This window comes from Phascolarctos cinereus, unplaced genomic scaffold (assembly GCF_003287225.1).
Source record: "Phascolarctos cinereus isolate Bilbo 61053 unplaced genomic scaffold, phaCin_HiC Scaffold_726;HRSCAF=1367, whole genome shotgun sequence".
Lineage (NCBI taxonomy): Eukaryota > Metazoa > Chordata > Mammalia > Diprotodontia > Phascolarctidae > Phascolarctos > Phascolarctos cinereus.
Window position 1 is genome coordinate 262,205,539 of NW_027556098.1, and position 27,027 is coordinate 262,232,565.

At 38.1% G+C, this 27,027-nt stretch overlaps 1 protein-coding gene across 2 annotated transcripts in view; it reads left to right on the forward strand.

Annotated features, from left to right (window-relative positions):
• Positions 1-26,123, forward strand: part of GJA3 (gap junction protein alpha 3) — a 40,946-nt gene extending 14,823 nt beyond the window's left edge. For both annotated transcript variants that reach the window (XM_020968803.2, XM_020968804.2), the window contains one exon: positions 22,710-26,123. In XM_020968803.2, the coding sequence (XP_020824462.1) occupies positions 22,727-24,118 (1,392 nt within the window). In that variant the 5' untranslated portion in view covers positions 22,710-22,726 and the 3' untranslated portion in view covers positions 24,119-26,123. The remainder of the gene's footprint in view (positions 1-22,709) is intronic.
• The last annotated feature ends 904 nt before the right edge of the window (positions 26,124-27,027 follow it).

A 27,027-nucleotide genomic window follows, 5' to 3' on the forward strand; every position in this document is an offset into this window, starting at 1 on the left:
GCTATATCTCTTTTACAAAGAGCAAGCTTGATGATCTTAGAAAAGCATGGACAGACTTGCCAAAATAATAGAATTCACTCTCAAAGAGAACATTGTATACAGTAACAATATTTTTTTAAGAATGACTTTGAGTGGGGGCAGCTAGGTGGCGCAGTGGATAGAGTGCCGGCCCTGAAGTCAGGAGGACCTGAGTTCAAATTCCGCCTCAGACCAAACACTTGGCACTTACTAGCTGTGTGACCCTGGGCAAGTCACTTAACCCCAATTGCCTAAAACCAAAAAACAAACAAAAAACAAAACACACAAAAAAGAACGACTTTGAGTGAATAAGTCACTGTGACTATTATAAATACCCAAATTAACTACAAAAGACGTGTGAAGGAAGACACTGTCTGCATCCAGAGAAAGAACTGGTAAATAGAAGTATGTATAGAATGATTTTACATATATATGTATGTGGGTATACGTGTGTGTGTGTGTGTGTGTGTGTACACATATTTGTGTCTAACTGTAGCCATTGGGGGAGGGAAGAAAAAAAGAAATTTACATGATAACTTTATTACATATTTAAAAGGAATAGCAAGTTGTACATATTACATTTGCAGTTTTGTGTATGATCATCTTTTTTTTATTATACTGTGTTATGGAAATGCTTGTTTTGTTCCATAAGTTAAAAATTAAATAAATAGGTGAAAAATTTTAAAAAACAAAGAGTGTAGGGGGAGAAGGAAAAGAAGACAACTTTACTGGTAAGATATGTTCCCTACCAACAGGTTTTCTTATAAATAGTTTTAAAAAAAAAACAAAGAAAAAATTTAGTGAGAGAAAGAAGAATGTTGTAGTCATGATTCTTCACCTCATCAAGGTGATTTATGCATCTCTCCATGGATTTGTAAATATATTCACATCACTCATGTGTGATTGTGTAAGGTAACAGAAAAGATGTGTTGAAGCCAGTGTTGTGCTGGTGAATAAATGTTTAACAAGTGACTCCACCCAAAAAAATATTCACAAGGCATACTTTTAAGTGTAATCTGCATTATTAATATTTTATCCATCATTTTCATAAGTCTAGATAATCAACATAAAATAAACCAAGCCTTGATTGTATCAGTTTGATGATTTCTGAGGTATAAATGCTCACACTGAAAATTTAACATTGGGCTTCCTGAAGCTGGTTGGAGCTGGCTCCAGTACACCCTTAGTAAAGCCCTAAAAATACCAACATATGATTCAAGAAGACCACATGGACAAAAAGCTCCCAGCACCTAATATGATTAGAAAACGGTATTAAGTTCACAATTTTAAAAGAGCTCAAGATAGAGCTGGAAGTTGGCTCTTCTAGAAAGGAAGGAGAGGTACAAAACATGTGGAGCCAGCCAATTGGAGGCAGTAATACCTTAATTAAATACAATCTAGGCTGACCAGCATTGGTAAATAAGGGGCCCTCACAAAAATTCAGATGTGTGTTGTGGGTGATGGCTCCTGACCTTCAGAGGTTTAAATGATCCAGCCAAGGAGACAAGATGTTGTTTGGATATGTTTAAGAGTAATTTTGCTTTTAATGGATTCCTGATTAGGTGGCTAGTATCTGGGGGTGAGTTGAATATAAATTATACCTGATCTTTATTCCTTTTTTTTTCCATTCTTTTACAACATAATCATCCCTATTTCAGCCTTTCTCCTCTCTTGTCAAGTACCCAAGCACATTCCTACCCCATACTGCAGTTAATCTTTAAAAGGGGAAAAAAGCAGTGAAGGACTCAATTTCTAAGCATTGATTCATTTAATTTTAAAAACATTTGTTAAGCATTAAGTTTTATTTCAAGGGAAGCTAGCTGGTATGCTTGAAGTCAGAAAGACTCACTTCCTGAGTTCAAATCCAGCTTCAGATGCCCTTACTGGCTATGTGACGCTGGGCAAGTCACTTAACCCTGTTTGCCTCAGTTCTTCATCTGTAAAATGAGCTGATGGAAACCACTCCAGTATCTTTGCCAAGAAAACCCCAAATGGGATTATGAAGAGTCAAACACGACTGCAATGACTGAACAATAACAAAAATTTTATTTATCAAATAAAAATTATTCATTGAACAACTATAATGTGCAAGCCACTAACATAGTCCCAAAGTCCTTTTGCTTGGATCTTAAAACCTTATTTTGTTCTTGCCTCATCCCTAATTTGCTGCCGCTCCCCAAAATGCCCCGTCCCTCATAATCCACCTCTTTATTGTCTGGTAAATGAAGCCTCCTGGTCTTCAGTCATGTTATTTCCCTGACTTTGAGGACCTTTTTTTAAATCTCGTCTTCTAACCTAGTTCAGACCTTCATTGCCTCTTTTCTGAACTATTGTGACAGCTTTTCCTAATTGCCTTCAGTATTTTTTCTCTAATCCATCTTCTGCAGAGTTGCCAAATTGGTATTCTTAAATCATATACCTATCCATGTCACGCTTAGCAGACTTATGATCCTGCCAAACAGGCTTCGCTGCTGTTCCTCATAGGAGACGTTCCATCTCTGTGATTTTGCACGGTTTCCCTAATGCCTGTAATGCCCTCCTTTCTCACCTCCACCTCGTAGAATCTCTAGCTTCTTTTAAGGCTCCTAACAAGCAGTGCTTTTTACATGGATCTCCCTGTCAAGTACTGTTTTTCCTCCCCTCCCCCACGAAAAACGAATACCTTGTGTGGGCTGGGCATACATTTTGTATCTTCTTGTATAATATACACGTTGTTTAAATAGAATTCAGGCTACTCCAAGGCAAGGACTTTCGTTTTTGTTGTAGAAAGGATGATCAGAGGTACTCTTGCTTCTTACGAAGGCATATGTCTTTTGCTGGGTTGAAATAACTCCTGATTGATCCCCAGTGACTGAGGACTTCCTTTAAAAATAATTGATGATTGGAGACTCCGAATCACAGAGGATGGACTCTTGTGAATGAACCTCACCCTTTCTATATTCTGTAAGAATTATGGAATGCTTCCGTTTGAGCCCCGAGCCTGTTCCTTTCTTAATGCCCTTTGGGTCACAGAACACATCATGGGGGCTGCACCAGGATGTTAAGGGTTGATTTTTAATTGACCCAGAGAATTTAGATTCTTTTAGGGAGCTTCACACATCCTGGAGACTCTCTTGAGTTAGGCTGATTCTTTTTGAGCTAGCAAATTTGTCCTAATGTGGAGTGATCTCTACCACCATTTTGATACCCAATGTCTTACAGTAATCTAGTGGAGAAATTTGGGTTCCCTATGCATTTTCAAGGATCCACTGAAGAAATTTTCATCTGGACCTCCATTTGGATAGTCCTATGATCCACTGGGAAAATATGTTCACCTGTATAAAGGGACCCAGGAGAAAAATTTTCATACAGGACAGGTTGGTTTCCTACCCGAGGGCAACAGGTTTCTTTCCAGTCAACTCTAGGTTACCCCACATGCTTTAGGAGCTTATCTGGGTTGAGACTTTTTTCCAAGTATGAAAATTTGGCCAGCAATGGGGGGGGGTGCCTTTTATTAATTTCCTTTTGCTATTGTTAATTCTTTGTGTTATTTTCATTTTACTCTTTCCTAATTGTTTTAGATTAGGAGAGGGTTTGAATCTGCATTATTTTGTATTTGGGATAGAGTAAGCTTCAGCTATGGTAAATATGGGCCCTCACAAAAAAGACTGTTAATCTGGGGAATAAGAATATGGGTACTGTACTGATGGATTTTGCTGTGACCCTTTATGTGGTACTCAGGGGGCCATTAAGAACTATGCTGTATGGACTTTTTTTTTTTACATGAAAGGCACTAAGGGAAGTACTTAAATGGAGTGTTTGAGTCTCCTCCCCAGGCCTCCAGAGAACTGTCCAGAATTGGGGATATGGGCAGACATGCCAACAGCACTCCAGTTGGATTTGCTGGGACAGCAAATATTTAACCAGGAGAGTATAGCACAATCAGGGGAACTCCTGATTTGACAGAATGGAGCTAGAGGTGCACTTTGATTCTCTGCTGAGGGGAATGTTCCTTGGTGGGATAATGTAGCAACCACTAATTGGTCTCCAGTGACTGGGGGGATGCACCAAAGATGTTTTGTGAATAAGAATTAGGAAGATGGACTTTTATAGAAAGAACTCCCCTCTCTGAAGTCTATAAGAAGAGCTGTAGAAACAAGTCCAAGTGCGTCTTGGAATCCTTAGCTGCTGACACTTAATAGCAGGTACTTAGTATACATTCATGGATTAATTGGTTGATGTCAGCTCCCTACTAAAAATTTCTCTGATTTTGTCCTGCATTCTCTCCTACCTTTGTGTAGTTATACATGCTGATGAAGCTACAACCAGGGCAGAGCAACTTGAACTTTTCCCCAGAGCACTGAAATTTAGAGGGCCAAAGAATATACTACAATCAGAATAATTCATTAAAATTAGACACTAACAAGCTACAGTTAATAACACAGATCTGTGAGACACTTTAGTAACTTCTACTGCTGACCTGAATTTGTCTTAATGTTATTCTGGTACTCTTTACATGTCATGAATTACAGAGCAGATTTGAAGGGCCCAATTGTGCTGGTTGTTCCATGGCCAAGACTGCTGGTTAAATGTTGCGTATTTCCCCATTTAGGTTTTACTACATCAATTCTCTCCTTTTCTCCTCTCCTTGATAGAAAATTATCTCTTCTCAAATTTTTCTATTCCATTTTTTTCTGAATTTTTTTTTTTGGCTAGGCTTGCACATTATAGTTGTTCAATGAATAATTTTTATTTGATAAAGTCATTGCAGTCGTGTCTGACTCTTCATAATCCCATTTGGGGTTTTCTTGGCAAAGATACTGGAGTGGTTTCCTTCAGCTCATTTTACAGATGAAGAACTGAGGCAAACAGGGTTAAGTGACCTGCCCAGGGTCACACAGCTAGTAAGTGTTATATGTCTGAGGACAGATTTGAACTCAGGTCCTCCTGAATACAGGGCTGGTGCTCTATCCACTGTGTAACCTAGCTGCCCCTGCCATTTTTTTCTTGATCTATACTTTGTATCATACTTATTTTCCTATGTATCACGTCCCCTCCAGTAGATTGTAAATAGGTCATAGTAAGAACTGTAATTTTGCTTTGCATTCTTTGTGCCAAGGACAGTCAGCCAACACGTCTGTAAGTATATAGAGGATAGGACACTGGATTTGTAGTCAGGGAGACCAGAGTTCAAACCCCACCTTAGGCACTAACTGTCTAACTGGGAAAGTTATCTAAGCTCTGTATGCTTCAGTGTCCTCATCTGTAAAATGAAAGGGTTGGACTCAGTGGGAAAAGGAATTCATATAATGTCTACTAGGTGCCAGGCACTGTGCTAAATACTTTTTTACAAATATTATTACATTTGATCTTCACAAAAACCCCAGAGAGGTAGGTAGTATTGTTTTACCATTGTGGATACTGAGGCAGAGGTAAGTGACTTATCCAAGGTCACACAGCTAGTGGTTGAAACTGGATTTGAACACAGATCTAGCATTCTATCCACTATGCCACCAGTGGCCACTGAGTTCCATTCTATAGGCTATGATCCTGTGAAGTGCTTTTTTATGACAGGTTTTGAACAAAGTGGGCAGTTAGGTGGCGCAGTGGATGGATTGCCAGACCTGAAATCAATAAGGCTCATCTTCTTAAGTTCAAATCTGGCCTCAGGCACTTCTTAGCAGTGTGACCTTGGGCGAGTCACTTAATCCTGTTTGCCTCAGTTTCTTCATCTGTAAAATGAGCTGAAGAAGGAAATAGTAAACCTCTCCAGTACTTTACCAAGAAAACTCAAAATGGGGTCATGAAGAGTCAGACACGACTAAAGTAACTGAATAACAAACAAAAATAATAGGAATATAGATAATAGCACCCCTCTACATATCTTAATTTTGGTCGGAATTCTGATTCTTCATTAGTTCAATACTTTTTGCTGCCTTCCCAAAGAATAGTCTCACATTTTTAATTAAATTCATTCCTTCTCCAAAAACTTCTTCATTGAGGTAGAAAAATTAATTGACCAATTTAAAGTTGGAATCACCACTGGACATTGGCTAGGTTTGGGGTTGTGCTGGCACAGGTTGACACATGGCCTGAGAAGTCACGGGGTATACCAGTATTTTTCCCCTGCAAAGTTCAGAATTATTTCTGTATTTTCTTTTCTCTTTCTTTCTTTCTTTCTTTCTTTCTTTCTTTCTTTCTTTCTTTCTTTCTTTCTTTCTTTTTTCTTTCTTTCTTTCTTTTTTTGGAGGCAATCAGGGTTAAATGACTTGCCCAGGGTCACACAGCTAGTAAGTATCGGCTAGATTAGAACTCAGGTCCTCCTGACTCCTGGGCGAGTGCTCTATCCACTGTACCACCTAGCTGCCCCTGTTTCTGTATTTTTTTGAGTTAATGCTTTGGGATTGTTGCCATGGAAGGTTTTGACGGGGCAGTATTTGCAAAGACTTTCTAAAGTGATCCTAGCCTATTGATTTGAAAGAAGAGTTTGACACAGAATGGAAGTATTTTCTGATAGTCCTATGCTACATCTTCAAATATGGCTGTGCAAGGTAGGTTGAATAAGAGTGAGCCTATTCTGTGATTCTCTTCCTATCCATTAGTGATGAAAAATAGGTCATAGAGTGCCCCATCAAGTGAGACCAACCAAGATGCACATTATCTCATCTTGATGAGCAGTCAGATTCTCTTAGTCGCATCTGATATCCAGGTCAAGTATTTTTGTAAGCTTGGGATTGGGATATGGATTGGGATATGGACTAGACTGTAATTTCATTGATATATGGAACTTTGGGATGAGGAAACTCCTTCCAATGCATGTTGGCACCTTCTCCACAAGTAAGAGTCTTCTTTGCTGAAGCATTGAAAGGGTCACACAGTCAGTATGAGGAGGCTGCAAGGCTAGCTTTTCATCTGCTGTGCCATGATGCTTCTGCTTGACAAATACGTTATTTTATTCTCTGGACTTCTCCTCTATATGTTGTGGTATGTCACAATCTAAAAATTTCATTTCATTTTAGAAAGAATACATTTGACAGGTTATGCAGTGGTCAATCTGGAAGGATTCTGGATAGAGTTGGTTTTTTTTAGCATTTGAGAGCAGTTGCTTTAGCAAATTTTCTTTCTGTATTGGTTTGTTAATACTAGGTTTAAATAAAGTGTCAGATGGAAGTAAATGGTTTAGCAGCTAGTCCCCAATCCACAACTCCAGTCTCTTGCTTCTTCAACCCCATCCTTTATCTAGAAGTCAATGCAATCTTTGTAAAGTACAAATTTGACCAAGTTGATTTCATTCTCAAAAATCTCTAGTGGTTCCCTATTTTATCTTAAGTATCCTTAGCCTGGCATTTAAGTCTTTCTTCAATCTGACTACAACCTGCTTTTCTATTTGACATTACTCTCCATAGTAGCTCTAACTTCCACCCAGTTTGGACTACTGAATTTAACATTCTGTCTCCCACATCCCCGTGTTCATTTAGGCTTTCCCCATGTCCTCCATCCTCACCTTTGCTTCTCAGAATCCTTATTTTCCCTTCAAGTTCAGCTTAGGTATCACTTCCTCCATGAAGCCTTTATTCTAGTTATTGATTGGAGTCCTCTCCCTCCTCAAATCCTTGTATTTATTTATCAGTACACTTGCCTTAATATAATGTAAACTCCTTGAAGATACGAACTTTTTCTTTTTGGCTTCAAACCTCCAGCAAGCTAACATAAGTGTCTTACACACATTTCTTTTTAATGTGTGACCTCCTAATGTGCAGATTCTTGCCACAGTTAGTGGTCTAAATTAAAATCTACACTACTTTCTCATCCTTTGTGACTATTGTTCATTAATATGGAGAACAGCTGTTGGTACATAAACACTAGTGTAGTAGGTATGGAACATTTATTTCCTTGGACTACTACGGCTCCTAGTGATAAGATTTTGTCTTAAGTTTCTCCCAGCCCCTAAAACCCTCAGGGTACCTTACACAAGGCCACTCTAGGAAATGAGATAGACCCTTGTGAAGTCATGAGGACGCTGCTGGTATTTTTCCATCTAGGCCTCCCAAAGGATATTAAATCCTTCAGTACCAAAGAAGTATGGGTCATTCAGAGTGCAAGAGTTGTGTCCTAGTGATTTCTCTTTCTTCATTCTGGCCTTTCAAAGCCCCATATTACCCCTGAGGATATGAGGGTAGAAAGCCAAACTCATGAGTGACCGTTAAAAGACAGATGACCTAGGCATCTTCCAGCATCTCTGAGGGATTTAATAAATACCTGAAGCAGAGAAAGGAATAAGCATTTATCAGTTCCTACTCTATGTTAGGCCCTGTGTTAAGTGCTTTATAAATATTATCTCATTGGATCACTAACCATGTTTGGTCTTTGTGTATTCATTCTGAAGAAACTTTGAAATTATTAATGCCTATGTATCTGGCCCTGAGGAGTAGGACTATTTTCCTCCTTAAAATTTCTCCACTTGGAGTTTCTTCATGACATGAGAGAGAAGGCTCTTTTCCAGATCTCTTAACATGTACCAGTGCAGTATGCGAGCTGGGCTTCTGTTGTCCTTACTCTTTCAACATAAATAGTCTTTGACCTTTTCTCATCTTACATGTCATTAATTTTATCTCTAACTGTACTTCTTGCATGCAGTTCATCTGTGGTAATATGCTATAACATACATCCATCATGAATCACCCTATTGCTCTTTAGACAACATGAAATTTTAATTTTTTGAAGAGTGTGACATTCCATGATTTGTACTCTTACTGTGAATGAAATGTGAAATGAATCAATCAGCAAGTATTTATTAATATCCCAGGCCCTGTGCTGAGTGCTAATGATACAAAGATAGACAAAAACAGCACGCGCTCTGAAGTAGGTCACATTCTCATGAGGGAGGTAATATGTAAATAAGTAGATACATACACCATACATACAGAGTAGACAGAAGGGAACCTTAGAGGAAAAGGCTGAAATGGCTGGGGGGACCTGGAAGGCCTCCTGCAGAAGGTAGCACTTGAGCTGAGTCTTAAAAGAAGCCAGGGATGTCAAGAGGCAGAGGTGACAGCATAGGCATAGGGGACAGCAAGTGCAAGGCACAGAACAGGAAGATGAAGTGTTCTGTGTAAGGAACAGCACATAGATCAGTATCACTGGACAGTATAATAAATGGAGGGGAGTAAAGTGTAAAAGGGGCACTTAGATGGCACAGTGGATAGAGTGCCAGCCCTAGAACCCTAAGTTCAAATCTAGCCTCAGACACTAACTAGCTGTGGGACTCTGAGCAAATCATTTAACCCTGATTGCCTCAGTTTCCTCATCTGTAAAATGAGCCAGAGAAGGAAATGGCAAACCATTCCAGTATCTTTACCAAGATGGCAAACACACTTTTAGGAGGCATGACAAAGATGAAAATCCAATAAAGGAAACTGAGAAAGAGCATTCAGACACATAGGAGAAGAACAAGAGAAAAGCAATGTCACAAAAACCATGGGGGAAGAGCATATCCATTAGGGGAAATTGATCAACAATAACAAATTTTGACAAAAGTCAAAAAAAAAAAGAGGACTGAGAAAAAGGCCATTAGATTTGACAATTAAGAGATCACTGATAATTTTGGAGAGGGCAGTTTCAGTTGAATGATGAGATCAAAAATCATAATGGGTTTAGAAGTGTGAGAAGAGAGGAAGGAAAGGCACTGAGTATAGATGACTTTTTCAAGGAGTTTAGCAGAGAAAGGAAGGATAAGTATAGAACTGTAAGTAGCAGAAATGGTAAGATCAAATAAGGGTTTTTTGAGGATATGAAAGACATCTTCAAAGACATGGCTGTATTTTTACACAGCAGGGAAGGAGCCAGTAGATAGGGAAAGATTTAAGATTAGAGGACAATGGCTGATGGGAGCTGGGGAGAAAGGAAAGTGGGGGAAGGAAAGGTGGAAATCTGTTGGACAAGACTGTAATGGATGGGATCAAGGATGCATATCGGGAGCTTGTCCTAAACAAGAAGGGCTACTTCTTTTTTTTTTTCTTTTTAGTGAGGCAATCATGGTTAAGGAGGTTAAGTGACATGCCCAGGGTCACATAGCTAATAAGTGTCAAGTGTCTGTGGCTGGATTTGAACTCAGGTCCTCCTGATTCCAAGGCCAGAGCTCTATCCACTACACCACCTAGCTGCCCCTGAAGGGCCAGTTTTTTAATTAAAGACTGGCTGTAGTGAAGGAGGAGATAAAAGGAGATGATGTCAGAGGAACATAAGATGAGGAAAAGGGGATTCTTTCTCTCTCAATATGAGCAGTCTTTAGCTGAGTGAGTGGGCAGAGGGAATCCTTGAGGCGGCTTGAAATATTTTTTTTCAGGGAGAAGCTGCAATTATTGAAAACACTATACAATTTCTTTTATGTAATCAATAGCACTTTCTTCCTTCTATCAGTTATGGAATCAGCTCACTGTCCATGTTAAGTGTCTATCCAAGCAAGATAGCTGTTGGAACAGCTCTATAGTCTGTCCATTCCAAAGAATATCATAATCTGGACGATATGCATTGTTCATCCACTTAGTTTGTCCTTTGTGGATTGTTAGACAGAATTCTTACGAGTTATTGTCACTGTTCTTTAGAGATCTCTACAGTTTTCCAGGGCTTGATGCAGTTATCCCAGTGTTATCCACAAACAGGAGCATATAAGGAAGCTTAGAATCAGTAAGGAATCCCTGTCCCATTTGGGCTGGCGATGAAAGCTAAGAACAACAACAACAACAGATAATTCCTTTGTTAAAATATCAAGGGAAAGAAGATGATCAGAAAGTACAAAGGACTGCTACCTATGGTGGACTGAACAGTGATAATGGCTAATGGAGAGAAGGTGAAGATGCTTAGCCCTTATTGTGCTCTCTTTTCTTTGCCGAGAGGAATGAATGATCTTTGAAACTGAATGGAACTGAAAAAAATTATAACACGAAGTTGTAACTCAGTATAAGGGAGATAGTAAGAGAATATCTTGCTGTCCTTGATGAATCTAAGTCACCAGGCTCAGATTAACTATGCCAACATACTAAAAAAAAGTAAAGATTGATTGCTGAGCCACCGTCAGAGGTCTCTCAAAGATCCTGTAGAGTGGAAGGGGTGCTGGAGAACAGCATATTTTTCTCAATTTTCAAAACAGAAGGGAAGAGAATAGAGTCTGCAAACCACAGGTCAGTGAAAATTATTTCAAATCTTGGTGAAATCTTAGAATATTTTATTAAAGTGATGGCTAGTGAACATTTAGAAAAGGTGGTGACCACAGTGAGGCAGGGAAATTCTACAAAGAACTCTCAGATACTGCAAGGTAGATGAGCATATCCTTTAATAATTGATGTCTTCACTTCAGAACTAAGCATGGAGAAGACGACAAAATTTGTGTTGGAAAACATGGTTCAGGAGTAAAAAAAAAAATGAGAGATCAAAGGCTTGTAGACTGCTCTGAAGCTTCATACAATCATGAATACTTCCTTCAAGAAGTGAATCAGAAGTTACTGGATATGGCAAATACCAAATAACATCATAAAAATGAAACTGAATATATTTTAACAGACAGGAAACAACTGATTACCAATGTGGGAGTCATTTCTGAATTTTTGTGTACAGATCACCAGCTTTTTAGAACAAATGTCAAAATCAATGACAAAAGAAAGAATAAAAATGCCAAAATATGTTGACTTAGTTAACCAAGCTCTTAAGATAAAAAAATGGGGAATGGATAAAAGGACATAGACATTGACCACCATTTCTTAAGAAAGTTTAACCCATGCAAATCACTAATCACAATGAGGAGAGCTCAAAAGCCTAGAAATCATCTTAGTCAGCAAACACTTGAAGTACTTGCCAAGTAGAGGTATTGATAATCAAGGCAAACACCAGTTTAAAAGACAAATTCATTTGTAAAATCTTACCGAAGAGGATGCCAGAAGATTATAAAGAGTATCACCTCATGAAACAATGAGAAACAGAGGAGAGAAAATCAAGTTCATAAAAATCTTAGTGGGAGACCCAAAATAGATCATATCAAGAACATTAAAGGACGAAACTATGAGGAGAACAAGAAAAAGATGAAAAATGGAAAAGATCTGTAAAGGTTTTTATAGCAAACTCTTTTCTTCATCAGTGATAGTAGAACCATCACATATAACTCTAATATCACAGTTCTAGATTACCATGTAAGAAATAGAAATGACTAAAGAAAATAAATATGGGAAGAGCACCTGGATTAGACCAAGAATACAAAGGAGGTCTGTGTTGGAGGTAATACCATGTTGAAGGCTTTGATGAATTACGCCTTAAAATATCTGAAAGAGAGGAAGATACCAAAAGTTTAGAGGGGGTAAGGGAGGAAAGTAACCAAGAAAATGTCAATAACTACCCATGCTTATGCTTACTTTCCCATTTCTACAGAATATTTATAGTACTTGCATTAAGGCCATGCATAGTAAAGGCATGATATAGAAATGGGCTGGCTTTCACAAAGATATTCTTCCAAAGAGTATTTCCTTATAGTCAAAAAATTGACTAAAAAGTACACATGTTTGTTGATTGCAAAAAGTAGTTTCTTTGATACAACAAAATTCTACTTTGAAGGCTCTCTTCCAACAAGGGGTTGGCCACACCTTTTTCAAAATCATACCAGATTCGCTAAAATATACAGAGTGACCCAAAACTCTTAAGTGTAATTTTTAACTTTAATAGCTTTGGGGACTTTTGAGACGTCATGTATAACAACAGAGATAGCTTTGTTTGTCCTTCTTACTATTAATACAATGAGGTGTAAAACAGAAAGATGAATATTCACTCAAGGTGTTAGCCTGCATCATAGAGGCTGTCTAGTATATAATCCAAATGGAGGAGAGATTCCCTATATGTCATGAGGTCAGAAGTTCTTGTTTGTAAATGATATTGCTCATAATTGCATCAAGCCTTGGAACATTGCAGAGTGACCTAAATAAGAGCCACTCAAAAGAGTTTAACCTAATCATCCACGTGGAAAAATTGAAAGGATTAAGAATATCTATCATGCAAATTATGATATACAGTTATAGAGTAGCTCCATTAGCACATATATCTTGAATAGACATCATCAAAGGACAGTGAACTAAATCTAGAACTGAATAGAAGGTGACAGGCTGCATTGTCTTTGGGAATTTTTGCAGTGTTTTCAGTAACCCAAAGTTTTCCTGAAATGAAAGCCCATCATTTTAACAACATTCTTCCAGTAAAACTATGTGACTGTGTCATGAAATATCACAGTCTCTGAAGAATTTAATTTGCAGGTTACCCAAAGGACACTGGGAAGGTACATGGTGAGGGTGAGTAAACTGAAACTTTACCATTGCAGAATTGTGTAGGAGAAGCAGTGTAAATGATGATGTCATTTGACAGATGTATGACTGGAGAAAGAGGACAACTCATGTAATGAAAATGAGGCATAACCTATGGAGAGCCTATACATTCCATTGCTGTATATGCAATGTCAAAAGGTCTTGGTTGCCAGTATTTGAGGTAGATGCCATGTGGAGAATTTTTATAGTAGGTCATGAACAGGAGTCATGCAGAATGAGAAGGTGTGGATAGGTTGCATTCTGGTCCATTGCCAATTGTGGATCCTTTGAGGGACAATACTGGTAGATCAGAAGAATGTTACAGATATACTTTCCCTGGATTTTAGCAAAGTATTTGACAAAATTTCTCATACTGTTCCTGTGGGCAAGATGAAGAGTTGTGAGACTATGTTGTAGTTCAGTCAGGTTGATTTGGAAATGGGAAGAGGAAGAGAGTAAGAATTTGTATAACACCTGTTATGTACCAGTCACTATGCAAAGCACTTCACAAGTCTCATCTCATTTGATTTTTCACAGCAAGCCCTCATGGTAGGTTCTGTTATTCCCATTTTACAATTGAGGAAACTGATGCAGTTACTTGCCGAGGTTCACACAACTAGTAAGTGTCTGAAGACAGATTTGAACTCAGATTTTTCTGATTCCAGGCTCAGTGCTCGATCTTCTGTTCCACCTAAATGACTGAATCCAAAGAGTATTCATTAGTGGTTTAATGTTCACTTTGAAAGCAGACACTAATGACATGACACAACCATGGACATGGTCCCATGCATTTATAAGTTATTTGAGTAAAGGAATAAATGGCATGCTTATCAAATTTGCAGATGGGGTGGCTGACATTAATTGACAGGATCCAACAAGAATTCACTGGACTAGAATGCTGGACTAAATCTAATATGGTGAAATGTAATACGAATAAACATAAAGTCTTACAGTGGGTTCAAAAAAGTAAAATTAAAAAGCATAAGGCAGGGCTGGACAAGAGTTCATCTAAAAACATCACAGAACTAATATGAGTCAAGAGGATTATTTGGCATACAAATGAGGATCAAAGAAACTGGGGATGTTTAGCCTAGAGAGGAAAAGACTTGGCGGTGGGGATGGGAGGGACACCAGGGAGAACATAAGAGATACCTTCAAATATATAAATACATTTTATACGGAAGAGGAATTTTAATCTTTCTGTTTGTCTCTTAAGGCAGAGCCAGGAACAATAGATGTAAGTTACAGGGAGGCAGATATAGGCTTGACGTAAGGAAAACTTTCCTAATAATTGAAGATGTGCTGAAGTAGAATGATCTGCCTCCTAGGGTAGTGGGTTTTCTCACTAGAAGATTTCTAGCAAAGGTTGGATGACCCTTTGTTGGGTATATTATAATGAAGATTCTTTTTCAAGTACAGACTGGGTTAGAGTGCCTTCCAAGTCCCTCTGAACTCAGGTTCTATGACTGTGATGGATGTCTTCCATGACAGTGGCAAAACACTTTTGGCAAGCCCATAGCTCTCTGTTTTGTGATTTGCTATTAAAAATCAGAGAATTGTTGAAAAATTTTCTCTGTTTTTCTGTCTTTCTAGGAGTTTTTGCATGATTTTTACATATTCATGAGAGACTCCACCAGAGTTCTACTCAGTATTTCACCATGACATAAGAGATGAACCAACCTTTCTCTCTCTTTTGTTTTTTAACATTTTGTTGTATTTTTGTTTGTTTTGCTTTTTTTATTATTTATTTTAACATGGGGGGAGGTTCCAAGTTCTCTTCCTCCTGTCTCTCCCCTACCCCTGAGAAGGCAAGCAATGTGATTTCTATTATACATGTGAAATTATGCAAAACATATTGCCATATTATCCATGTTGCAAAAAAAGCAAGAAAAATAAAGAAAATGAAAAAAATTATGCTTCAATTTTCACTCAGAGTTCATCAGTTCTCTTTCTGGAGGTGAATAGCATTTTTCATCATGAGTCTTTTCAAATTGTCTTACATCATCATATTGACTAGAATAGCTGTCTTTCATAATTGACCATCATTACACTATTGCTGTTGTTATATACAGTGATCTCTTGGTTCTGCTCACTTCATTTTGCATCAAGTCATATAGGTCTTTTCAGGTTTTTCTGAAAGCATTCTGCTCACCATTTCTTAGAATACAATAGTATACCATGACAATTATATACCATAGCTTATTCAGCCATTCCCCAATTGATGGGCATCCCCTCAATTTCCAGTTCTTTTCCACCACAGAAAAGAGCTGTTGTAAATATTGTTGTACATGTGGGTCTTTTTCCTTCTTCACTGACCTCTTTGGAATACAGATCTAGTAGTGGTATTCCTGGGTCAAGGGTTATGCACAGTTTTATAGCCCTTTGGGCATAGTCCTAAAGAGCTCACCAGAATGATTGGACCAGTTCACAACTGCACTAACAATGCATTAGTGTCTCTGCTTTTCCACATCCACTCCAACATTTGTCATTTTCCTTTTCTGCCTTGTTAGCTTATTTTTAGGTGTGAGGTGGTACCTTCTAGTTGTTTTAATTTGCATTTCTCTTATCAGTAGTGATTTAGACTATTTTTTATATGACTATAGATAACTTTGATTTCTTCTAAAAACTGCCTTTTCATATCCTCTCACCATTTATCAATTGAGGAATGGCTTGATATAAAAATTTTTTCTCAGTTTTTTGTTTTCCTTTTAATTTTGGCTACATTTGTTTTGTTTGTGTAAAAACTTTGTAATTTCATGTAATCGGAATTATATGTGTGCCTCATTACAATTATGGTTTAAGTTTACACTTCCTCCTCCCATGGATACTGTATGTATTTGTGGGAGGGAGTGAACCAGGTTTTTAGGAAAACATTTTCTATTAACTATTTTTACCATGTTATCTGTGAGTGGTAGTAGCTGCTGTCTGGGGACCCCTCCTGTCAATTCAAGCTAGAGAATGCTGCTATTTTTCCTCTTCCTCCTCCTTCTCCTCCCCCTCCTCTTTCTCCTCCTCCTCCTCCTTCTCCTCCTCCTCCTTTTCTACCTCATCATCTCTCCACTTGATCCCTATCTCCACTTGGGGCACCATACCCTTACATGTGGGTGCTCTGTTCATAGGAATAGCATTTTTGTTCCTTACATTTTGTAAGATATTTGGAGATTTGGGGAATAGATTGTTTAAAATTATTTTTTCAAAATGCTGAGACAGTTTACTTTTGTCCTGTGCAATTTTTATTTATGATTTCTTGAAATATAACTCTGAAAAAAAGGCTTTTAAAAAGTCCACTGTGATTTAAATGGAGCTACATTACTATACCTTCAAACCTAAATCACTCTGGTTTTTTAAAATAGCCAATAACAGTCCCCAGCCCAAGCCTTGGTGGCTCATTGTTTAGGATTGAAAGGCTTAGAATGACTGTAAATAGCAGTTGTTTTCTGTTCTGGCCAGAAACTCTGAGAGTCTTCCCTTTCTAGATTGATACCTTCGTGATGGCAAATTAGGCTATCTTTTGTCTCAGTTCTTACCTAGTCCTTAGTCATTGAATAGGCATTGCCTCAGACAAACTGAGACCTGGGAAAGACCTTAATTTAGAAAGGCCGAGGTCACCTACTGCATCCTGGCCCATTATCAGCGGTTTTGACTTTTGTCTTGCTACTGCACTCCTGTAGCCCTACAGGAGAAAGAAAAAACTTTGCATAGCTCTGCCTTACTTAAATCCAATTCATGGGTAAGTCAAGACATGACCTTTGTGATGTCATTAGTCCTTTTCAAAAACAAAATACAAATTAGGAGGGAAGCAGAAAACTGGGAAAGAATTTTTACAACCAATGTCTCTGATAAAGGTCTCATTTCTAAAAATATAGAGAACTGAGTCAGATTTATAAGAATACAAGTCATTCCCCAATTGATAAATGGTCAAAGGATATGAACAGGTAGTTCTCAGAAGAAGAAACTAAAGCTATCTATAGTCATATAAAAATGTTCTAAATTACTATTGATTAGAGAAATGCAAATCAAAATGACTCTGAGGTGCTACATCGCACCTATCAGATTGGCTAACATGACAAAAACAGGACAGTGATAAATGTTGGAGAAGATGTGGGAAAATCGGAACACTAATACATTGTTGGTGGAGTTGTGAAATGATCCAACCATTTTGGAGAGCAATTCAGAACTATGCCCAAAGGGCTATAAAATTGTGCATACCCTTTGACCCAACAATAGCACTTTTAGGGCTGTATCCCAAAGAGATCATAAAAACGGTAAAAAGACCCGCATGTACAAAAATATTTATAGCAGCTCTTTTTGTGGTGGCAAAGAATTGGAAATGGAGGGGATGCCCATCAATTGGGGAATGGCTGAATAAGTTGTGGTATATGAATGTAATGGAATACTATTGTGCTATAAGAAATGATGAGCAGGAGGACTTCAGAAAAACCTGGAAAGACTTGTATGGACTAATGCAGAGTGAAGTGAGCAGAACCAAGAGAACACTGTACACAGTAATAGCCACATTATGGGATGACTGACTTTGATAGACTTGGCTCTTCACAGCAATGCAAGGATCCAAGATAACTCCAAAAGATTCATGATTGAAATTGCTATCCACATCTAGAGAAAGAACTGTGAAGTCTGAATGCAGATGGAAGCATACTATCTGCTCTCCGTTTCCTTTGTTGCTTTGTTTTATTGCTTCATTCTAGTGGTGCCTCCCATTAGTTCTAATTGTTCTTTACATCATGACTAATGGGAGAATATGCTTAACATGAAAGTATGTGTACAGCCTGTATCAGATTGTACAGCAACTTGGGGGGGGAGAGAGAAAATTTAAAACTCAAAATCTTATGAAAGTGAACGTCGAAAACTAAAAATAAACAATTAAGAAAAAGAACGAAACACACACAACAGCAATCAAAATTATCCATTTCACTTCATTTATCTCTTGTTTGGTCATAAATTCTTCCCTTATGCGTAGATTTGAGAGGTCCATTTTTCCATGTTCCCCTAATTTACTTATGACATCACCCTTTACGTCTAAATCACATACCCATTTGGACATATCTTGGTATGCAGTGGGAGATGTTAATCTTTGCCTAGTTTCTGCCAAACTGCTTTCTAGTTTTTCCAGCAATTTTTGTCAAATAGCGAGTGAGTTTGGCCCCAAAAGCTGACCGTAGATAGTCTGCATTCTGTGCTGGTGCAGTGACTGTCCACACAGACAAGATCTTTGCAGGGTTTTATGCATGGGAGACCACTTGGTGGAGAACTTTTAAGGACTATTTTGCTCTAGCTGTTACCAAATCAAAGGCTTTTTAAAAGACTCAATAAGGGGCAGCTACGTGTGTCGGTGGATAGAGCACCAGTCCTGGAGTCAGGAGGAGCTGAGTTCAAATCCAGCCTCAGACACATAACACTTACTAGCTGTGTGACCCTGGGCAAGTCACTTAACCCCAATTGCCTCACCTCCCCCCCCAAAAAAAAGAGGCAATAAGCAACAAGTACAGAGGGATCATTGTGTATTCTCTGCAATTCCTAGTAAATTGTGTGATGGTAAAAAATATAGTCTGCATAGTAGAAATGCCTTGCCTGGACCAGATTAAAATGTAATTGGGAAATATTTAACAAAATAAATAAAAATACAATAAAATACATAACGTTGCGTCTTAAAATTAAGTCAGCATGCAGTCTCAGGGATCCTTATGTATGAATTAGTGGCCCATATTTTTAATTGAGTTTGACGTCACCAGTAGTTAAGCACGCTGCCTCTGGAGTCAGAGGGCCTGAGTTCAGATGCTGCCTCTGATGTTCATCGCCTGTGTTACCTCAGGCAAGTCACTTAATGTCCCTGGGCTTCAGTTTGTTCAAATGTAAAATGAAGGGATTGCTCTAGGTGACCTCTGAGGTCCTTTCTAGTTCTTGATCCATGATTCGTATTTTCCAATACATTCTTTGCTGTTTTCCCCATGCTTACTTTTGCACTTAAGTCGTTAAGTATTAAATACATATCGATTTAATTTGGAAGGTTTGAGTTCTTTATGAAATTTCTCTTTCTTATCCTCTGTAACAGTTGTTGGCACATAAGCGGCAGTTATCTTTAGGTTCATTTTTTTGCTGGTGCTCATTATAAAGAAAGTGCTGGACATGTAATTTCATTGTTAAAGGGAACTCCTAGGTGAAGAAACTCCCTTTAACAATGCGAGTGAGGATGACTTCAGAAAAATCTGGAAAGACTTACATGAACTGATACAACATGAAGTGAACAGAACCAGGAGAATGTTATACACAGTTACAACAATATTGTAACAATGATCGATAGTGAATAATTTAGCTATTCTCAGCAATACAGTGATCCAAGACAATCCCAAAGGACTCATGTGAAGCATGCTCTGCCCCCAGAGAAAGAACTCATATTGTCTAAATACAGCCTGAAAAGTGTTCTTCCGCTTTTCTTTTTTTTATTCAAGCCTTGTTGTACAAAATTATTAATATGGAAATGTTATACATGATTGTGCATGTATAAACTATATTGGATTACTTACCATTTCAGGGAGAGGAGAGGTAGGAATAGAATTTGGAACTCAAAACTGTTTTTAAAATGTTAAAAAAAATTGTTTTAACATGAAATTGGGGGAAAATATTATTTTAAAAAATGCAAGTCAGCACCTTCTCCACAGGGTATAGTTTTGAGATAATTGTCTAAGGTTAAGTGACTTATCCAGGATCACACAGGTGGTACGTGAAGTAAGACATGAACTAGATCTTCTGAGCTTTGAGACCAGCTTTCTATTCATTATACAGCACTGTCTCCCAGACCCTATCCCTATACTCATCCTGTGTATTAAAAGACAAGATAGCAAAGTATCCTATGAAAACATGTTTGTTCTTGTCTTCTGATGCCTAATGAACTGTGCCAACTGTCTTTGATGGTCTTTATTCTCCAAGGAAAATCTAAGAAACAACTTTTCATTTCCTTTGGTCTTCTGGTTTCACTTATTTTAAAATTAGTTTTATATTGATTTTTTTTTACTTTTTTGTCACCATGATTTCCTCTAGTACCCTCCTCTATCCCATTCCAGAAAGCTACCATTTTTAAATGAAAAAAAATTAGAGAAAAGAATCCGCATAACTGATCAATATATCAAAAAAAGTCCAAAAATATGAACAATGTACAACACTTGTGGACCTCACACCTCTGCTAAGTGGTGGATTGAGAGCATCCTCTGATCTAATGTCTATTCTTTCTAGCCATGCTTGTTCTTTATAATTTTGCAGCATTCACTTTGGGGGGGGTGTTTCTTTCCTTTTACATTGTTTTAGTTATTGTGTATATATATTTTTGTCTCTGCTTATTTTACACTGCATCAGTTCATGTGGATCTGTCCATGCTTCTCTGTATTTGTTATACTCATCATTTTTTACAGCCCAGTAATATCTCATTACATTCATGTGATACAATCTGTTTAGCCATTACACGAACGGCATCTACTTTGTTTCCAGTTCTTTGCTATCACAAAAAAATGTTGCTATAAATATTTTGGTGTCTATGGAGACTTTCTTTTTTTCAATGGCCTCCTTGAGGTATAAGCCTAGTAGTGGAAAGTCTGGGTCAAAAAGTATAAATATTTTTCTGTTATTTCCATATTTCCAAATTGCTTTCCAAAATGACTGTACAATTCTCATCTCCATTAATAATGCGTTAGCGTGTCTATCTTTCCTACAACCTCTCCCCAACACTGACTATTCCATCTTTCATCATCTTTGCCATTTTGCAAGTGTAAGGCAAAATCTCAGGGTTCTGTTTTGCAGTTTTCTTGTTTTTAGTGATTTGGAGCATTCTTCGATGTGATTATTAATAGTTTACTACTCTTCTTTTGAGAATTGTTTGTTCATATCCAATGCTTACCTATTGGGGTATGCATACACAAGGATGGATAGATAGATAATTTGTAATTTATTATTAAAAATCTTTATTTCAAATTCCTCTGATAAGGATTTGGTATTCAAGATATATAAACACGTGTGTGTATGTGTGTACATAAACATACATATACACATACAGAATATATATATGCATATATATAGACATATATATAATATCTACATTTCTCAACACCTTTTGCCATTTTCCTGCTAGTCTGAAATTGTCACTGCAAAAGCAAAAGGGATAACAGAGGACTGAGAATCTTTTAAAATTTAATTTAAATGTAAATTTTTTATTTGTTTTTCGAGGATGTCATGGCCTAGTAACTAGCCAACTAGTGATGAACCTCTCCATACCTAATTAGGCTGGTCCTTCTTGAATGACAGAAATTGTCTGTGGCTAAAACTGTACTTAAAGCTTTCCTATTATGGTAAAAAAAAATGCCAGAGCTTGTTTTTTGAAGACTTTTGTGCCCTGCATAAACTAGATGATTAATACATTTTATTTACTTAAGTGAGTATTTAAAATGTTATCAATGAAAAACATTAGAAATGTGGCAGTCTTTTTTTCTCTCCCCAAAAGAAGGAAATAGATTCTTTTATTATAAGAAATTACTAAGCCAAAAGAGAATGTTGAAATATTTCTCATGCATTTTATTAAAATATTTATGCAACTATGATTGCAAAAAAAAACCAATCAAAATTCTCTTCAAGTTTACCAGGGGACCTGAAACTGATGGCTTTTGTTCTGGTAAAAGCAAGAAATAATTTAAAATGTCCCAGTGCGAAAGAAGAGAGAGTTTTACCTCCAGGTCAGGATGGCTTGATAAAACTAGATTAGTCACAACTCCCTTGGGACTTTTTTTAATGCATCCGAAATTCAGTTCAGTTCATCTGGCACTTGTTAAGCACCTCCTCTGCTCTGTACTAAGCACTGTGCTAAGTACTTGGGGGTATGAAGACAAAAATGAAGACCGGCCATGCCCACAATAGAAGAGAAGCTCTATTCTGTTGTGCTGTATCATCTCCAGTGTCTTTTCCAGCCCTAAGATTTTATGAGCTATGCTGTAACTTCCACCATGGAACATTTTCACTTAACTTTTAGAATCTCTTTACATGCTGTAGTGACTTACATTTACATAACAGCTTTACAGTTTGCATTGACCTTTGCATCTGTTCTATCTTTTGAGCTCACAGTCTTGCATAGTGTGTAGCATGACAATGAATGAGTACAGTCATGAAGAAGCTACTACAGTACTTACTGTACAGGTTTTAGAAATTTGGGACTACGTCCCCCTAACACAAAACCCACCAAAGCTGTAGCCTGGCCTCACCCAGGGTTCTGGTCAATAACCCAATAGGTATTTTACATACGTATTTTACTATACAACATGTATGATTCATTTGATGAGGATTTGTTTATTAACAACAATGATCATGTTCCCATTATAGGTTAGGAATCTGAAGCAATGGGTGACTGGAGCTTTCTGGGGAGACTATTAGAGAACGCACAAGAACACTCTACCGTGATTGGCAAAGTCTGGCTGACTGTTCTGTTCATCTTCAGAATCCTGGTGCTGGGTGCAGCTGCAGAAGAAGTCTGGGGAGATGAGCAGTCAGACTTTACGTGTAACACTCAACAACCAGGTTGTGAAAATGTCTGCTATGACAAGGCATTTCCCATTTCCCACATTCGCTTCTGGGTCCTGCAGATCATATTCGTGTCTACACCCACCCTCATTTATCTGGGCCATGTGCTGCACATCGTACGCATGGAGGAAAAGAAGAAGGAAAAAGAGGGAGAACAGCTTAAGAAAGACAACCTGCACCAGGGAGTAGGGGAACTCGGTGGTCCCCCCAGCCATAGAGAACCACTTACTAGAAAGGAGGATACCAGGATGGAAAAGAAAGAGAAGCCTCCAATCCGAGATGATCGAGGCAAAGTCCGGATAGCTGGTGCCCTACTGCGCACCTATGTCTTTAACATTATCTTCAAGACTCTGTTTGAAGTGGGCTTCATTGTGGGGCAGTATTTCCTGTATGGTTTTGAGTTGAAGCCACTGTACCGTTGTGACAGGTGGCCCTGCCCCAACACTGTGGACTGCTTTATCTCCAGGCCCACAGAAAAGACCATATTCATTATTTTCATGTTAGTGGTGGCTTGTGTGTCTCTCTTGCTCAACATGCTGGAGATCTATCATCTGGGCTGGAAAAAGCTTAAACAGGGTATGACCAACCATTATAGCCCAGATTCTTCCGAGGCCAAAATCCTTCCCTCAAAATGTAGCAGCGTTGGCCCGCTTCTGCTTTCCTCCCATTCTGCCCCACCTACTGTTGGATTCCCACCTTACTATACTCAGTCTGCCTCTTCCCTAGGACAGGCAACCACTCCAGGTTATCCTGGGGCCCCTCCCCAGCCCACAGAATTCAGAATGGTAACCCTTCCCGAGGAGCGCAATAAGGCAGCCCCGGCCAAGTATTATGGTGGCAACCACCACCACATCTTAATGACGGAGCAGAACTGGGCCAACCAGGAGGCAGAGCAACAGACGTTTGAAAGGAAGTCAACCCCACCTGACACCACCCCTGGCACTCCCACCACCCCAAGCAGTGTTCGGCAGCTCCTCCAAGAGCGAGCAGACAATGGGGGAGGAAGTAAAGTTCCCCTGCTGTTGATTAATGGAAGTAGCAGCAGTTTGGGGGCCACTAAATCAGAGATAAACTCTGATGGGGAGAAACAGCCAGGGACCACCACAGTTGAGATGCACGCACCCCCACTGCTTCTCATTGATACGAGAAGGTTAAGCAAGGCTAGTAAGTCCAGCAGCGGTAGAGCCCGATCGGATGACTTAGCCGTCTAACATAGCTCACTGCCTCTCTCTCTCTCCACACTCACCTCTGAAGAGAGTTTTAAAGTAACCTTTCTTCTACAAAAAAAAATTTTTTAAATAAAATAAAATTCACAGTTGAATCAGCAAGAACCAAAAAAAAGACAGGTCCTAGGATGGGAGGAGAAATAAGATCAAGAAGAGGAGACTAGGTTTCCTTATGTTAACACTTGCTGTTCTTAACACACTGTGAAGTTGTAGTGAACATAAAAAAGGCAACATTTTCTGATAGAATGAAGATAACCAAAATGAGAGCTGATTGTCAGTCGCAAAGGTGTCCAATCCCATCAGGCACTGACCTTGCAGCCTGAGCAGAATTTACAAATTAGTTTGTGCACTGCCTACATATCCCTCTTATTTCTAAGCCTTTATATAGTGCCTACTCTGTGCCAGCTACTGTGCTAAGTGCTGTGCAAATATTATCTCACATGATCCTCACAATAACCCTGACAGATAGGTGCTATTATCCTCATTTTACAGTTGAAGAAACTTTGAGGCAAACAGGTTAAGTGCTCTGCCCCGGCTCACACAGTTAGGAAGTATCTGAGGTCAGATTTGAAATCTGGTCTCCCTGACTCCAGGCCCAGCTCTATATACACTCTCATCTACCTGAGATCTCATCCAAATGGCCATGTATTCCTAAACTGGATAAAACCTCTCTGGTTGGTGTAGTAAGCCCCTGGACATACATATTCAACTCCATCCTTACTCTTAATGTATGAGTGCTTTTGCTTTTGAGTGACTCTATGCTGACCTGGTCTAAAAAAATATTTAAGTGGCATGCAAATGAGGTTTGTTTTTTGGGATTTTTTTTTTAAGAAACAACCAGAGTCATTTGGACTTCTGATGCACAGTGAGGCACAAGAAACTCTCATGTCATGTGTTACAAGATAACCATATAATACAAAGTGTACTAATTCTCCAGGGGCAAGAGTCATAATTCTGGGGTGTCCTGCGATCAATTGCTTTCACCCAATGGAAAAACTGAAGTAAAAGTATGGCTGGAATGCTTTAAGAATTTCTCTTTTTCAATGACCCGTTTTAGACTTGAGTCTTCAGGGACAAATGTGCCATTCATTTTTCAGCCTTCAGTCTTTTTGACAAAAAGAAACTTGGTAGTATTAGAAATTATGGTAATCCAGCTAGTATTAAATTGGCCCTGTTACATGTAGTTAAAGATATGGCCTTTTCTTTTTAAAGGAAGTGTGCAACTTCATCAGTCTGCTGACTGCTGTTAGGGAAGAGGAAAAAAAGACAGCTAAGCATTTCAAACTTTTGAACTTGTTAAAAATTTTGAATAGAAAATTGAAACTTAAACATGGTCATCAGAATAGTTCAGATGAATTAATGACCTACAGTTTTTAAAAGTACAGAACAAAACACCCATAAGATTCTTAGTTGCTTCTTAAAGTAAAAATATAAATATAATACATTCAACTTCCTAATTTGAGTATAAGTATAAACATAACAATTTTATTTGCTTCTACATCAAAGGAATCTCTACTGACTGGAATATTATTTATGGATGTAAATTGGCCCAATTTTTCATCCCACATTCCTTTTTACTAAAAGTAACTTTTAATTCATCATTTTTTTCATGAACTAAGCAGAACCATTGATATAATAAACTTTGAAGCTAGAGTGGTACAATCATCTATGAGCCAATGAATTAGCTGATGAAAAGTAGCAACACTAGGCCTAATCCTATTCAAATTTTCCACTTCTAGATTCCATGGATTAGGACTGGCTATTTCTCAACTTTATACCATCACCACCACAACTGCCCCTTAACTTTATTGTCTTGTCTGTCCCTTTATGGAATTCATTGCTTTTTAAGTTCAGGAAATTAACTTATATTGATTTGATTTATTTGAGGCCATGCTCCCTGAAACACCTTCTTTAATATATTTTAAAATTTGATAATGAGCAAAAGTAGTATGACTTTGTAAACTACTGAAAAGGCCCTTCCCCATTCCTAGCTTAAATGGCACCCCCAGCCTTACGGGGAGTTCCAATAGGATAGTGGAAGGTTTATTCCATTATTGATCATCTAATCTTAGGAAAAGAGAACAACTTCTCAGCATAGATGTATGCCCTTGGACCATCTCCATTTTAAAAGCATCTAATTTTAGAAAAGGTTGTAGTCAGTATGCCAAAATCAAAGCTACAACTGACAAGGCTGTGTTTGAAGGCATGCCTCAGGAACTTCTACCATGACCACACCTCTAACAAATTTTAAACTTCTTGGTTTCCCACCATTTGATTTTGAGTTGAGGGAGGGGGAGGATTGATTATAGCTTTAATTTTTAAATTTTTGAAAATTTAACTTTATGCATAATGGATAACATGTATATGGTTATTCCTCTATGATACAATTGCATTTAGAATAGCTTGAGCCTCTTCTCCCTATTACATGGGCAGAGATTTAGTTTGTTTGAAGGGATTTGTGTGAAATACCTGTTTTAAATGTAAATTGGATTAAATTTGCTTCCTTCAGTAGTATTAGAAACAATTAAGGAACCAAGAAGTAATGAAATTTTGTGAGGTAGAACAGCATCTGTGAAAGGAAATATTTGTTAGTTTACAGGTGAATTTACTGGTCACAGTTCTTTTTAAAAGTGAAAAATGACATTTCTTACTTGAGTTATACTGCTGTTTGAGGTATTAGTGTTTTTGAAACCAAAAGGTCAGGCTTCTCTGCCCCTTGGGGGTAGATGAGTGGTGTGGAAGGTTGCTCTCTTTTAATAAATTATTTTAAGTATTAAAATGTGCAATGAAAAATTACACAGTTACACCATTATGGACAAGACACGTTTCATCCTATATTTTTCACACTCATTTAAATAGTCTACTGATATTTATCAACACAATTTATGATTTAA